Source organism: Narcine bancroftii, chromosome 4 (assembly GCF_036971445.1).
Source record: "Narcine bancroftii isolate sNarBan1 chromosome 4, sNarBan1.hap1, whole genome shotgun sequence".
Lineage (NCBI taxonomy): Eukaryota > Metazoa > Chordata > Chondrichthyes > Torpediniformes > Narcinidae > Narcine > Narcine bancroftii.
Window position 1 is genome coordinate 254,597,821 of NC_091472.1, and position 16,062 is coordinate 254,613,882.

Sequence of the window (16,062 nt, forward strand, 5' to 3'; positions counted from 1 at the left end):
ACCATATCTTTTTCTGTCTTGCCTGTTTAAGTATCTACCTAAATACCTTTCAAACATAGTAATTGTATCTGATTCTATCACCTCCTCTGGCAACACACTCCAGATATCAAATACTCTCTTTTAAAGCATCAATCCCCCTCAGATACTCTTTTAAAACTCCTTTCCCTCACATTTAACCTGTGTGCTCTTGTGTTTGATACCTTTCTCTGGGAAGAAGATTTTGTCTATCTACCCTGCCCCTCAAACTCAATCCTCGGCCTTGTTTGGCCCAGGGAAAACAAGACCAACCTATCCAATTTCTCCCATAATTAAAGTAATGATTAATGGACAGTTTTGGATAACAAAGTAATTCCTGAACGCTAATGGATTTAACGGATGGATGTTACCGTGAGAATTGCCTGCTTTGTACCTTGCCAAAAGGGAGACTGGAGTGTTGTCACCATTCCTGACAGTGATGCCCTATCTCTGGGAACCTGGGTGCAATGTGTGAGTGCACATAGATCTTCACCACAGGAAAAGAAGGCACTGTGCACGTTGCTCTTAACCCTGGGAGTGGGATTGTGCGTGTGCAAGCATGCAGGTCCTAATCTTGGGAATGGAGTGCAATTTGTTAGAATAATTTAATACACTGTGCAGTTTTAAGATTTTGACTGAAAGCTCTCCTCTACCTTTCCAACCTAGGTACTCGCTGTTTATTGCTCTGTATCCAATGGGTGTCACAGGGGAGCTGCTGACCATATATGCTGCTCTGCCTCACGTTCGACGTACTGGCTTATACTCTGTGACCCTGCCAAACAAATACAATGTCTCCTTCGATTACTACACAGTTCTGATCATGGTCATGGTCTCCTACATTCCGAGTAAGTAAACATGTTGGTTATTATGGCAATGTATGCAGACTGAGAGCTGGAAAGTGGGACCCATTTCGGTGAATCTCCAGTCAGCATAGAATTGATGTTTTGAGTGACCTACTGCCTCAGATTTAAGTGATAATTTGATCTGATCATGCCTATTGCACACTGGATCTCAGAGTATGATGCAATGCAGGTTCACTTCATTGTGTCTTTTGTGCCTTTTCATGTTCAAAGTTGCTGGCCTCCCAATGCCTCTTTCTTTTCCTAAAGCATACAAAGTTTGTTGTTCTATGCAGTTACCTTTTGTAGGGTCACACAAGAAATTACAAATGTCAGAATCTGGACCAAAACTTATTTTGCTGGAGAAACTCGGCAGGTCGAGCAGTGACAGTGGGAGAAAAAGACTAGTCAGTGATTGGTGATGACTTGAGAAAAGGTTCAGACCTAAAAGTGTCAACCATTCTTCAACTCCCACTGCTGCTGTTTGAACTACCAAGTTGCTCCAGCAGATTATGATTTCCTCCATTTCCCCTTCATTTTCTGTTTTTGGTATATTCTAAACGTGGAGTACAAAAATGTGACGTCGTGGAGTGAACAGAGGCGACAAGGATGACTCTGAAGCTTCCTGATACTTTAACTCTCTTCCCCTTTGTGGAGCATTGCAGGAGCTAATCAATTGGTGAAGCAACACTTCATATTCCATCTGGGCACATTGAAGCCTTCTGGACTGCTTTCCTCACAAAACTGCCTGAACATTGACGTTGCACTGTTTTAACTGCCCTTTTCCCTGTAATACTCTGTAACACAACATTTCACACTTCTGTTTCATTTTTACACCACCTGTTGTACATTGGAATAAGTTGACTTGCCTGGATAACGTACAAAACAGTTTTTCACTGTGTCCCAATGCAGGCAACAAAAAATTGTTCCATTTTTAAATTGAATCAAGATCTAATTTTATAATTTCAGACAACCATTTTTTTCACCACAAATATCTGTGTCAGTCTGCTACCTTTTGATCTGTATCCTATTCTCTTGGTTTTCCCCACCCTCCCATTCTCTGCAATGGAAAAACACACCCATTTTATCACCTTACCCATTCTTACAAAGCATCCGTGACCTGAAACATTAACTGATCTTGGAGGTTTTACCAGGATGTTGCCCGAATTGGAGAACATGTCTCATGGGGAAAGTTTAACAGAGCTAGGGCTTTGCGCTTTGGAGCAAAGAAGAATGAGAGGTGACTTAGAAGAGGTCTACAAGATTCTGAGAGACATAGATAAGATGGACAGCCAGCACATTTTTTTTTCCTGGGGCAACAGGAGCTGACATCAGAAGATATCTGTATAAAGTGAGGGGAAGAAGGTTTTGGGGTGAGTTTAGGTGCCTAGAATGCATTGCCAGGCTGGTGGTGGAAGCTGGTAAAATAGGGACATTTAAGACTCTTGGACAGGTACATGGATGCAAGAAAAATTGAGGGTTATGAGTATGAGGTAGGGAATGTTTAGATTGTTGAGTAGGTTTAGATAGGTTGGCACAACATTATGGGCCAAAGGGCCTGTTCTGTGCTATAATATATTTCTCCCCCATTTATGCTGTCAGACCTACTGGGTGTTTCCAGTGTTCTGTTTTTGTTTTAGATTTCCTCAATCTGCAATATTATTTTGCTCCAATTTCTCGAAATAATGCTTTGGTTTGCCTCAAGTTTTAATGTTTGTAATACCTTTAAATTTTTAGTTTTTGTGGGATGAAGGTGGAATGTCTAGAGAGGAGTACGTTGAGCAAAGACATTGGAGACACAAGCGGCTGCAGATGCTAGGAACTAGAGCAAAGGAAAGAATTGCTGGAGGAACTTTCAGGTAGCACCTGTGGAGAGAGGTGGAGGTTCAACATTTTGGGTCAAGACCTTTCATCAAGATTGAATGTGGAGAGAGAAAATGGCCAGTTAAATGGTAAAGGTGGAGAATGGGCCAACAGTGATTAGTGGACCAGGGATAAGACAGGAGTTAGGTGGGAGAGGGGCTTGGAGTTGGGAGAGAAGTGAGAGGTAGGTGGAAGAAGTCAGAGCAAAGGGAGGAGAGAAAAAGGGGGTACATTAGAGCTCGGTGGGAGAAGGAAAGATTGAAAGTGGAGACAACTGCTGGAAAGTGATTCCAGTGCTGGAATCTGATGTAAGGAAGGTGCTATTGTGAACAATTAAGAGAGAGATGAAGGACAGAGAACCAAGTAAGGAGGGAAAGGAGCTGAAAATGGAAAAGGAGCCAGAAATGAGAGTACAGGGAGTGGAAAGGAAGCACAGCGAGTCAAGGACACAAGAGGTAAAGTGTTTCCTGAAATTGGAAAATGTGACTGTGTCTTGGATAGTTCAGGAAACTTGAATTGGAAACGTGATCTTTCCCCCTTCTTGTGACTTGCTCTTTCTGATTCAGTTTTCCCCCAGCTCTACTTCCACATGCTTCGTCAGAGGAGGAGGGTCCTGAACGCTGCAGATCAGAGCAAGAAGAGTGACTAGCCACTGCCACTTCCTGGGGAAATAGGCACTGGTAGAAGGGCTTTTACCTCGAATCAAGATGATTGCCGTTTCCACTGGATTGTTGTGTCACTGTCTGTTGAACTCTGCCGACGTCTTTTCCATAAGGCCACTTTGTGACTAGTTTGACGTTAAGATGCTGTGTTCCCTGCGCTAGAATTTAGGTTGTTCTCCTAATATGTTGGGTCTGGAAGCAGTTGGAATAACGACATTTCAAGTTGGCATAAAGTGACCTGGGTAATGATGTTCTGCATATCAATAGCATTCCCTCTCTGTTGTGTAGAGTAGGGATGGCAGATTCTCCTAACCTCCCCTCTTCCCCACCACCCTGCAAACCCAGCCTAAAGGGAAGTGCATCTCACTCCCAGCATTTATTGAAAGCGTAAACCTTGCAGCAGCTGGTGAGATCTAAGAAATGTCTGTGTACTGAGGGAGCAGATCCTTTCTACCAATGAGTACTGCTGAGGAATAACCAGTGGGCATTCATTGTCACTTGCCCCACATCCCCTTCATGGCAATGCTACCATGGATGGAAGGGAGGTGAGGGAGAATCCCTCAAAGCAAAATGGACGTGAAGTGGTTACAAGGGCTGCCTGGCAGAGCTCTCTTTATGGTTTAAAGAAAAGCCAACTGTTATACAGAGGTGCTGCCTGTTGACCCAAGTCTAGTGTAGAGATGCCAGTTCAGGTATTATACATTCCTGGGGTCACCATGTGACCTTTTTCTTCCTGCTTCCACACTCCTGTATTTGATCATCTCAAAGGGCTGCACTTGGTGACAAACGTCTTCCTCCAATCAAAAAGTATCCTTTATTCCCCAATGGGTATTCCTGAGTCTGACTACATGACATTTTTATTATGGTTGACATCAGTGAAAAGTATTCTGAAATCCAGATCAGTCTTCTCAGTTGTTTTGCTGATGTCATTATTTTGAAGATTTAATTCCTCAGGACCTTGGAACATCTTCCAAGCTGATCATTGGTAAAACCTGGAGCTGTCTTTTGGATCTCCATTGCAACCTCTTCAATTTCTTTCCCCTTCTGCCTTTTCCCAACTCCCAGCAACAACCTTGTTTTGAAAATGTGATTCCTGTTTGCCCTTCTTATTTTGATGTCAGAATCAACAATTCACACCAAAGTACCACTTGGTTAGAAGGGCCTGACTTTTTCCATCAACCCCAAATAACATAAACCTTAAACGATCAGTTTACATTCAAAATGCACTGATAATTCCTCCCCAGTTTTTTTTTTATATATATATAAAGGACCTTGTGGGCTCTAACAATTTTTAACTGAAAGTTATGGAGCAAGTGAGGCCCAGCCTCTGCTCTTTTGTATATTGGGAACTGCTTTTTGTAATTAATATTTAAACTTTGTGTTTGGAATTTGCACCTTTTTTGCATGGGAGGATTTGTAATGAAAATTTTTGCAAGTATATCTTGGTAGATGGGTGGGGCAGGGTTTGGAAGTAACTGTGACAACTGAGTTAATCCTTTGGGAAATGAGCATGACTTTCATTGATGTGCGTTTTGTCTATAAAGTATAGTTCCTATTGACAGTGCATGTTTTGTTATACAACCACCTAGACTGCAGATGCAGGTTCACAAGGAGCAGGATATTTCTACTTTAACCTATTTTAACAGTCGTGTTAATAAAAGTATATCCCAGTTCCCGTGTTTCAAGGAAATGCCCTTGCATCAGGTCAAACGTGCTCAGGCCCATGTCATTAAACTCCCTTTCAATTGCAAGAAGGTTGCACTTTTATTCACAGGCAAGATGTTTGTGAAAATACAATCTGCATCCTTCTGCTAGAATTAATAACCTATACTTAAAGGAGGCACACATGAGTCTCTGGGTCTAGTTTGAAGTTGCACCATTTTCCACTTGGGATGCTTTCTGGTAGTTGAGGAAACCAAGTGTAAAGTCACCATGGCAACAATATTTCTTTCCCCCCCCACCCCCCCAAAAAAAATTTGGAAAACCTAGCAGAATTCTCATGATTTTTAAGACATACAACACAGTAACAGGACCTTTTAGCCCACAAACCCATGCTGCCCCATTACACCGAATTGACCTACAACCTCCATATGTTTTGAAGAATGGGGAAAAAACTGGAACACATGGAGGAAACCCACACAGTCGAGTGGAGGACGTACAAACTCCTTACAGAAAGCGCTGGACCTATTGTTCTATTGCTTCCCCCTTGAAATTGATTAGAGTGTATAAAATCAAAGATTAGGTGAATGGTCACAGTCTTTTTCCCAAAGTAGGGGAGTCTAAACCTTATGGGCATAGGTTTATGAGGAGAGGGGAAAGGTATGAAAGGAATATGAGAGTCTATCCCACAGAGGGTGGTGGATATATGGAACAGGCTGCCGGAAGAAGTGGTGGAGGTTGGGACAAGTATAACCATTAAAAGACATTTAGACATATACATGGATAGGGATAAGTAAGTAAGTACTTTATTGTTGTGAAAGAAAACGCAACAAAGTTTAAAAAGTGCAACTGTTGTACCAAACAATATACAAGAGCATATTAAAATCAGTGAAAGCAATAAAAAGAAGAAAAAAAGCACCATTAAAACAATACAAATACACTAAATGGCAGAGTTTATTCCCAAATGGCTCTGGGATAGAAACTGTTCTTGAGTCTGGTCGTCTGTGATTTAATGGAACTATATCATCTCCCTGAGGGCAATAAATCAAACAGATGATAGCCCAGGTGAGTAGAATCCTTTAAAATTTTAGCTGCCTTCCCATACAGCGAGATAGAAATAAATCCTCCAAAGGGGACATGGAAAATCCCATGATTTTCTGCGCCGTATTGATAACCCTCTGAAGATCCCCCTTATCTGTTGGTGTATAGCTGGCAAACCACACTGGGATACGGGGCAAATGAGGCTAGCTCAGGTCGACAACTTGGTTGGCATGGATGCAATGGTCTGAAAGGCCTGTTTCTATGCTGCATGACCAATCGTGTCTCAATGTGTAAAGCAAAGTTATAAATTTGACCACAAAAAATAACCAAAACAAGAGAATCCCATTGGCGCAGATTCATTAGTGCAGGTAAATCTTTATATGCAAAGAGCTCAAGCTCATTCCCACTACCTCACTTGGTTAGAGATTGGGGAATCTACAGATTGTGCGCAATTAACTCCCTGGCTGTGCATTTGTGAAGTTCATTTGAGGAAGAGAATAAAGGATTTTCAACACTAATGGAATAAATGCAAGAAGATTGGGTAGGAGAGTGGGTGAAGTATAGGTGGAGGTGTGAGGGGATAATTATTACATCTTGGCATTGTGAATGAATGAAGTTTATTGTCATATACAAAAGAACACGGTACAGATGAAAGTTTTTTGAATATTTTTTGTTTTTCCAAACTTAAACATCTACCGACATTATCAGTATTAATGTTAACAGTATCAGCATTGACTACAATTTACAGTGATCAATTCTATACAGTTTTCTGCAGTGTTCAAGCTCTTTTTATCCCCCTCCATCCCTCCCCCTACCTCTCCATCCCCCCACACCCTCAACATTTAAGACTTAACTAACCACAATTACATATGACGTTGAAGACACTCAAAACTAAGGTTTATCGGGGGTTTATGGGTTTGTCATGACATGGCAGCCAGTGCTCAGACTGTTTTCGTCTCTTGACTTTTCCTGGTTGGGAAGGGATGGGCCCCTACCTCCCTACCCCAAAACCGATTGAGGAATAGACGGGGAAAGGTAGGGCGTCCAGGCACCATGGTTCACACTATAATTGTGCTCCTATGAAATTTGGGTATGGTTGCCAAATTTTCAGGAAAATTTTGTATTTTTTTTCCTTTTGTAAGCAATTTTCTCCAGGGCAACACAGCCTTGCATTTCTGTGTTTGAGAGTGCAATGCTCAGGCAGGAGCCAGTATTCCAGGTAATTACGATGCACTTCCTGGCCACTGCCAATGCAATCATTACAAATTGAAATGAAACATGGACAGATTCATTGTTAGTCTTGTGTCTATTATGTTTTCCAACAGGAACAACTCTAAGTCCTGTGGGAACTCGGATGAAAGTCTTGCTTGCTGCAGCTTTCCACATAAAACACAACATAGAAAAGAACAAACTCCACATAATATAAAAGGTTGAGAGAAAATTAATAGTAATATCTATTCACTGTTAGCCATAGCACAAACATTGTGCAGAATCCATGATGCAGACAAACTGAGCAGCACCGTTAGCACAATTCTACTTCAGCACCAGAAACACGGGTTCAAATCTGCTGCTGTCTTTAAGGAGATGCTACGCTCTCTCCGTGTCTATGTGGGTTTTCCCTGGGTGCTCTGATTTCCTTCCATGTTCCAAAGATGCAAAGAGTTGAACTGTGAATGTATGGGTGGCGCGGGAACGTGGGCTGGAAGGGCCAGTTACTGTGCCGTGCCTCAAATTAAAAAGGTAATTAGAATTAAAACAAATCTCTCATATCTTTTAGTAGTGTTAAGGTGGGGTAGGGTGAAGTTCAAGAGTCTGAGGACTGTTGCTAAAAGCAGTGATTCACCACCACCTACTCCAGACCATTTTACCGAAATGATGAAGAACACATAAAATGACATGCAAGGTTAAAAGTCAAACATTGATACACCATATATATTCCGTATATACTCGTGTAATGGTCAATATCATGTAATAGCTGACCCCCATATTTTGGCACAAAAATCACATTTCACATATGACTTGTGTAAAACTTGACACCCCCTGTTTTTGCCCTGACCGCCCGCCCATCCGAGCTCCTGATGCCCTGAGCTCGGATCCTCACCTTGGCCACCCACCCACTGGAGCTCCCAATACCCTGACTGCAAACCTTTGTCCCAGCTACGTTTTCTCCCCCCCCCACCCGATCCAAGCTCCCAATGCCCTGACTGCAGACCCTCACCCCAGATGCCTGCCCATCAGAGCACCCAACGCCATGAACATGGACTTACCACCCAGTCCCAGCCTTCTGAGCACCCGATGCCTTGAACAGCACAGGTACTTACTGCAGTCAAAAGTAGTAGGGCCCCCCCCCCCCCTGACCAAATCTGACCTGAAAAATTGGTCCAAAAAACTCAACTATTAAAATCATAGAAAACAACATCACAGGAACAGGCCCTTTGGCCCATCTAGTCTGTGCTAAACTTATTTTACACAAGTGCATTTGGTAGGTCCTTCATCCCATTCTACTTGAAGACAGAATAAGGTTAAACAGGAAAGTCTGCAGACACTGGGATTGTATTGTAATACTTAAAGGTACTGGAGAAACTCAGCAGGTCATGCAGCGTCTACAGCACTGGTTCTCAAACCATTTTTCCATTTGCATACCACCTTATTAACCACAGAGCACTCCTGTGTCATCAAAAGAAAAATCAAGTGGTAAGTGCTCAACAGGTTAGGCAGCATCTGTGGTGAGGAATGTAGTTTATGATTAAGGTTGATGATTCACTGCTTGCATAAGTGGAGCTTCCAGCAGGGGAGCAATCCAAAAGGTTCTTCAGAGGAAGTGCAGCGTCAGAGGAAACACTTTGGAGCAGATGACCTAAACCATGTATGGAAAGAAGTAGTTCAGGGGGAGAACTCCAGAGGATTGATAGCTGAGTTATCCACTGTAAATTGTCCTGTTGCCCTGAGTGTGTTGGTGATTGGAGGGGGTAAGGGAAATGAGGGAAGAATAAAAATTGATGAGTATCGTCATACATATCTTACAATGTATGTATGCGCCAATATTCTTACAGCCGAACAGGTAATTATAAAGAAACTATAATAGTAAACTGATTAAATTCATATAAAACGTAGAACACTATAGCACAGTACAGGCCCTTCAGCCCTCAATGTTGTGCCAACCCATTTTTTTTTTTCATCCATGTGTCTAAGAGTCCCTTAAATACTCCTAATGTTTCGGCCCCCACCGCCATCCCTAGCAAGGCATTCCAGGCACCCACAACTATCTTTTTAAATTACCCCAATGTCTCTCCTAAACTTTCCTACCTTCACTTTGTATACATGTCCTCTGGTGTTTGCTCTTCCTGCCCTGGGAAGCAGGTGCTGGTTGTCCACCCTATCTATGCCCCTCACAATCTGTAGATGTCTATTAAGTCTTCTCTCATACTTCTACACTCCAAAGAGGAAAAAGTCCCAGCTCTGCTAACCTTTCCTTTTCCAATCCAGGTAACATCCTGGTAAATTTCCTCTGTGCCCTCTCCATAGCTACTGCATCCTTCCTATAATGAGGTGACCAGAACTGAACACAGTACTCCAAGTGTGGTCTCGCCAGAGATTTGTAGAGTTACGTGATCTCTCTACTCTTGAACTCAATCCCCCTATTAATGATGCCCAGCATCGCATCAAATTGTGCATTTGATAGCAAAAGCAAAAGAGGATTACTATAGGATTAGTGTAAATAGGTGGTTGATGGTCAGTACGGATTTGCTGGGCTCATTTCCATTCTAGATAATGCAGTTTTTCAAAAGGTTGGCTTCCTGAAAAAAATTGGGGATAATGATAGACAACTTCAAGCTAAATACAAAGCTAATTTCAGATTTGCTGTATCACATAGGAAGTTGAATAAACATTAAATTAACTTTGATTGAATTTAGCATATTTAGCCACAAAATGATGCTGACACATTGCAATAGTTCAACTGGCCTAAAAATGTTTTGCCGCTGATTTTTGTTTATACTCAGCATTTTTTTTTAAACTTTATTTAAGATTTTATAACATGAATAAAATAGAAAGTTACAGTAAAAAGATTAAACATAAGATCATAAAAATTACAATACTACATCGGCAGACTAAATAAACAACCCCCCCCCCCAAATTAGTACACAACATTAATGACCTAACTTAAAATTAGTCTAACCTATACTCAGCATCTGATGCCTCTCATGTCGGTGACCAACAATATTCAGCCAGCATTGATGGATTCCATTTGCTCTGGTACCGCTTTTCCATGGTTGCAATGTCATGGTGAAACCTTTCACCATGTTCATCACTGGCTGCACCAAGATCAGCGGCGCAGACGTCCAAGTGCAAATACAGAAAATGAATTTTCAACAATGTGCTGCACTTCATGATTTTGTCTGCTTGAAGTCGGTGAAATATGACAGGAAATCACAAAAAATAGGTTATATCTAAAAAAGGAAAGTGGGAGGAAAATTTTAAGGAGATTACTGTGATTAGCAGCCCAAAATCCATAATATACTGTACATACAAAAGTGTTCAGGAAGTGAATTCTTCATTGTCCAGTGATATTACTCTAACTGTGGTTTTCAAACTGTACCCTCCCCTAAACTCGCATTTCACCCTATGCTGAAAGTGTTCTGTGATTAGTAAGAGATTGCTTCAGGTGGTATGTGAGTGGAAAGGGAAGGTTGAGAATCACTGCTCTAGAGTCCATTGTTACTGAATATTTTGCTTGAGAAAAAATGTCATTGGTCCATTTCCTTTGGCGTTATGAAACCGTGGACGTAATGAGTCAATAAGGTACAATTAAAACAATGATTTTCAAACCTTTTTCTTTCCACTCGCATACCACCTTAAGCAATTCCTCACTAATAACTGAACATTTATGGCATAGGGATTGCTTAAGGTTAGATTGAGTTTAGAGAAGCATTTTGAAAAACACTGCTCTAACTTGATGAGGTTTGGACCTTGGGAACTGAAGCCATTGATGGTGAGGCAACTAAACTCAGCGATTGCCAAGGGAACAGAATTGGAGGAGGGGCAAGGTTCTCAGAGGACAGGAGAAGATGATTACAGAGCTGGGAGAGGGGTTTGCATAAGAAGGGAATTGGTGATGGGTTTGAAAATAGAGGTGAATATAAAAATCTGGGAAAATATATCCTCGCTTATCAATGGGTTCTACCTGCTGTCAGGACAGTGTGCAGGTAACCAAACCAGAAACACGGAAGGCTGAAGATGGTAGGAAACATATCTGGTTCCATCACAGGCTCTGACCTCCCATCCATTGGAGACATCCATGCGAGATGGTGCCTCAAGACAGCAACCAACATCTTAAAGGACCTCCATCACCCTAGTCACAACCTCACTGCTCCCTTTGGGCAGAAGATACAGAAGCCTGAAGACCAGTACCTCTTGGTTCAAAAATAGTTTCTTTCCAACAGCTATCAGACTCTTGAATCTCCCATTTTTACATTGATCAGGCAGGGGCTGCTCCAATACCACAAAAGGACTGTTTGCACTAATGCAAGTCAGTTTTCTTTACACAAGGATTACTGAATATTATCTATTTCATGTGTTTATTGTCTCTTTTAAGTTGATTAAATTAGTTTGCTATGCTAACTTTTCTTTATGGAAAAAATACCTTTTGGCTGCAGCAAGAAAGAATTTTGGTCCTTTCGGTACATTGTGCAATGTGTATGACAATAAACTCGTTATCATGATCAAAGCTCATTTTTATCATAGTTGCTGCTCTCTAAATCTTCTGGATTATTGGCAATGAATCCTTTTTCAAGGTTCTTTTACAGTCATGTCCCTAAATGCACAACATTTGTGACCTTTGTCCGTAAAGGAATAGAAGTAGACGCCACTAGTCCAGCACCCCTGCCAAGAAGAGAAAAAAGCGTAGTAGCGCAGTGCTATTACAGCCCCAGCAACGTGGGTTTGAATGCAACTCTGTCTGTAAAGAGTTTGCGTGGGTTTCCTCCAAAATGTATGGGGGTTGTAGGTCAATTGGGCGGCAGCGGCTCGGGGGCCAAAAGGGCCTGTTACCTTGCTGTATGTCTAAAGTCTATTCAGAGATACAAAGTGTCTGTGGAAACAAATGTAATATGGTTAGATTTATTTTAAATAACCACCCTAAAATGAGGCTGAATTCTGTGCTTCTAATGTGACCTGTAAGTGGGGATGTAGCCAGGGTCACAAAGTGGAGGGGAGGGGATAGGGAAGGAGTGGTGGAAGGTGTATTTGGGCACTCCAGAATTCGTGACTCTGTGGGTAAATTAATGACTGGCTGCACCGCCACAGAGTTGCCACTGGACAGCGACATAGGTTCCAATTAAAGCACAGCAAACATAAACAGACCTGATCCATGAGTCTCAACCTGAAACGTCCCTTTCCCTCCACGGATGCTGCTTGACCTAAAGTTCTTTTTTTTTGCTGCAGATTTCGTCACCTGCAGCCTTCAGAGTAAAAGACAGATTGTTATTATTTTTCTTCCACACTTTTAGATGTTTAGCACAGTAACAGGCCTTTCAGACAACGAGCCCATGCTGCCCAATTACACCCAATTAATCCACAACTTGTGGTACGTTTTGAATGGTGAGAGGACACTGAGCCCCTGGGGAAAGCCCACGCAGACACAGGGAGAATGTACAAACTACTTACAGACAGAGCCAGATTCGAACCCAGATCTCGATGGCTGGCGTTGTAAAAGCGTAATGCTAACCGTGTCATTAAAGTAATGAAAATATTCGACAGGCATTGAGTTGCAGGGGGGACTTGGTGGTCAGGCAGCATTTGTGGGGGGGAAATGGACAATCGATGTTTCGGATTAGTGGCCCTTTATGGAGGCTAAAGTAGAAAGGCGTGTTGTCAAGTGTATTAAGAAAAGGGAAGGTGATCAGAGAAAAAAAGAACAGGAGAGACGGGGAACCAGATAGAGGAGAGAGTTGCCCAAAAGTGGAAAATTCAGTATTAATGCCATTGGGTTAAAGGTTGTTAAGGGGACATATGATGTGCTTTCAAAACAGAATCGCTGAAGGAACTCAGCAGGTCTCACAGCATCCATAGGAGATAAAGATATATTATGGACATTTCAGGCCTGAGCATTTCTTCAACTTATGAGCAAAAACCAGCCTGCATAAAAAGGCTGGAAGAGGAGCACAGGTTAACAGGTAAGAGACCAAATTTGGACATGGATAGGAAGACAGGAGAGGAATGGTGAGAATTGATTGGGGAGGATGATGGCTCAGTAAATGAAGAGCTGGAGGAAAGGGGAAGGGGGGGGAGAGGATGATGACTCAGTAAATGAAGAGCTGGAGGAAAGGGGAAGGGGGGGGGAGGATGATGGCTCAGTGAATGAAGAGCTGGAGGAAAGGGGAAGGGGGGAGAGACAGAAGTAGAGGAAAGAGAAGGGAGGGCTAACGGAAACCAGAGAGGGCTGATGTAAATGCCATCCAGTTGGCGGCATTTGTGGGTGGTCTCAGTCTGCCAGTGTAAAAGACCATGGTCAGACATGTCAGCATTGGAATGAGGCAGACATTTCCCATGATGTGTTGTTCCTCGAGTTTATATTTGGCCTCACCCTGGGAATGGATGAGAGCAAGGTCAGACATGTCTCTGGGAATGGTGAGGAGACAAAGTGGCTGGCTGCTGAAAGTTCTCGGTTGGACCACAGACAGAGCAGGCGTTTGTAAATATTAAACATTGTCAATCTCAGGGTCGGCCAATGGAGAAACAAGCAGGCTGAGATCTTCCTGTTGGCTGGTAGAATGGAGGGGAGTATGGAGCAGGAGTCTTAGGCATTTTATACAACCTATGGCAGGCATCAGCTGGGTGAAGGCATCATGTGATCATGCCTCCAGGCAAGCACCCATCTGGACGTGGCATAGGAGAATGTGACCATGGCAGAAAATGTGACCATGGCAGCGGACCAGAGAAGGGCTTGATATCCAAAATCCATGCAGCGGCTGAAGGACCCAGACAGGCTGTGGACTGCTGGAGACTGGCTCATGAGAACCAGGTATCAGAGCTAAGATTCAACAGGGTACTGAGGGCAATGAGGGCTCCCATAGGCCATTGGGCGCTGAACGCTTCCTAGTCATATCGGAGGTTTGGATCTGGAGCTCAGGTTGATGATGGTTTGAACAAGAGTGTATGGCTGGAGGTGAATCCACAGACACTCAGAAATAAACAATTTAAAAGACAAAAATATGATACTGTATTTACACTGAATAAACTTGAAGGCATTTTACTTCATCTTCAGTCACATTCTTTGAAAAAGAATGCAAAAGGTAGTGGACACAGCCCAGAATTTCACAGGTAAAACTCTCCCAACCATTGAGAACATCTACAGGGAAACATTGCCGTCGGAGAGCATCAGCAATCATCAAGGAGCCACATCACTCTGCACATGGTCTGTCTCACTGTTACCATCAGGAAAAAGTATTCATTTTCAGAACTCCCTTGCTATTTTACGTCTTTTCACTTCTGCCATGTTTAATCAACTGAATTTAAATTTGAAACTTAACAGGTCCTTTCGGCCCACAAGTCCATGCTGCCTAATTACACCCAATTAACCTACACCCCCGGTACATTGTGAACGGTGGGGGGAAACCAGAGCCCACGGATAAAACCCACGCAGACATGGGAGAGAAAGTGGAAACTCCTCACAAACAGCATGGGATTTGAATCCAAGACCCAATCACTGGTGCTGTAACGGCACTGCACCAATTGCTAAGCGATCTGTGCTGCCCTACAGCGTAAACAATTTTTAAAAATGAGGTAATTTTTTAAACAGAACATTTTTTAACTGAGGTAAACATTTTCATCGATAAATAACATTGTAACAGTCAGTCCAGTAGTTGTCAAAATGGCAGTGACATCTAGTGTTGAAACTAAGAAGTACAATGTACAAACAGTGCAGTTTATTGTTTGAGACTATGATCTAACGGGCCACTGAAAAGTGGGCAATGGGCCGCAGTTGGCCTGTGGGCCTTAGTTTGGCAACCCCTGCTATAACCGAAGCTCCAGCAGCCTCCCTTGTTAACCTGGCCTGACGCATATGCAGTACTGAAAGAGTGCTGCCCTGTCATCTTATGGATGAGACGTTAACATGAGGGCTCGTGGCACCAGGGCTAGTGTCTTAGACCATGTTCAATGTTCAAATACAGTGTCTTTCCACGGCCATTAGACTCTTGAACCTCCCCTTGGTTGACTCACAATGGACTGTCCGCACTATTGCAAGTCACTTTTTGCATGAGGATCGTTGTAAATATTTATTACCCATCTCCTGTATTTATTGTCTCTTAATTTAATTCAGTTAGTTTGCTATTAATAGATTTTCTTTACAAATACCTGTTTGGCTGAACAAAGTAAGAATTTCAGTGCACATGTACATTGTTCAATGTGTATGACAATAAACTCCTTATCATTATCAATATTTAACCTTCTATAAATAAGGCATCACGGTTAGCATAGCGGTTAGTGCCTCGCTATTACAGTGGCAACGACCCGGGTTTGAATCTACATGGAATTCCCAGGGCATTCCAGTTTTTTCCCACCCTTCAAAATGAGAGTGGTTAATTGTATTTAGGGGTCACCAGCTCATTGGCCGGAAGGGCCTGTTACTGGGGCTGTTGACAATAGCAAATACTGGAGGAAATCTGTACAAGGTGAGTGGAGAAAAGTTTAGGGGAGATGCCGGAGGTACTTATTTTATTCAGAGGGTGGTAGGTGCTGGGATGTATGGCTGGGGCTGATGATGGAGGCTGGTGCAATAGGGACATTTAGAAGACTGTTAGGCAGGAACGTGGATGTAAGAAAATTAGAGGGTTGTAGGTGTGGGGAAAATTAGATTGTTGTGGATTAGATTGACAAAGGTCAGCACCACACTGTGGGCTGAAGGGCCTGTACTGTGCTCTAATGTTCAATGCCCTCCATGTTCTATCATGAATACTGAGATACACAGTGAAAAGCTTTGTTTT

At 42.6% G+C, this 16,062-nt stretch overlaps 1 protein-coding gene across 2 annotated transcripts in view; it reads left to right on the forward strand.

The window, feature by feature from the left end:
• The window catches only part of hacd2 (3-hydroxyacyl-CoA dehydratase 2), a 103,413-nt gene that overhangs the window by 30,161 nt on the left and 57,190 nt on the right, over positions 1 to 16,062 (forward strand). The window contains exons 6-7 of one of the 2 annotated variants that reach the window (XM_069934780.1): positions 682 to 860; positions 3,284 to 11,804. In XM_069934780.1, the coding sequence (XP_069790881.1) occupies positions 682 to 860; positions 3,284 to 3,366 (262 nt within the window). In that variant the 3' untranslated portion in view covers positions 3,367 to 11,804. Of the gene's footprint in view, positions 1 to 681; positions 861 to 3,283; positions 11,805 to 16,062 lie in introns of those variants that run through there. The other variant, XM_069934779.1, reaches the window with a different exon arrangement.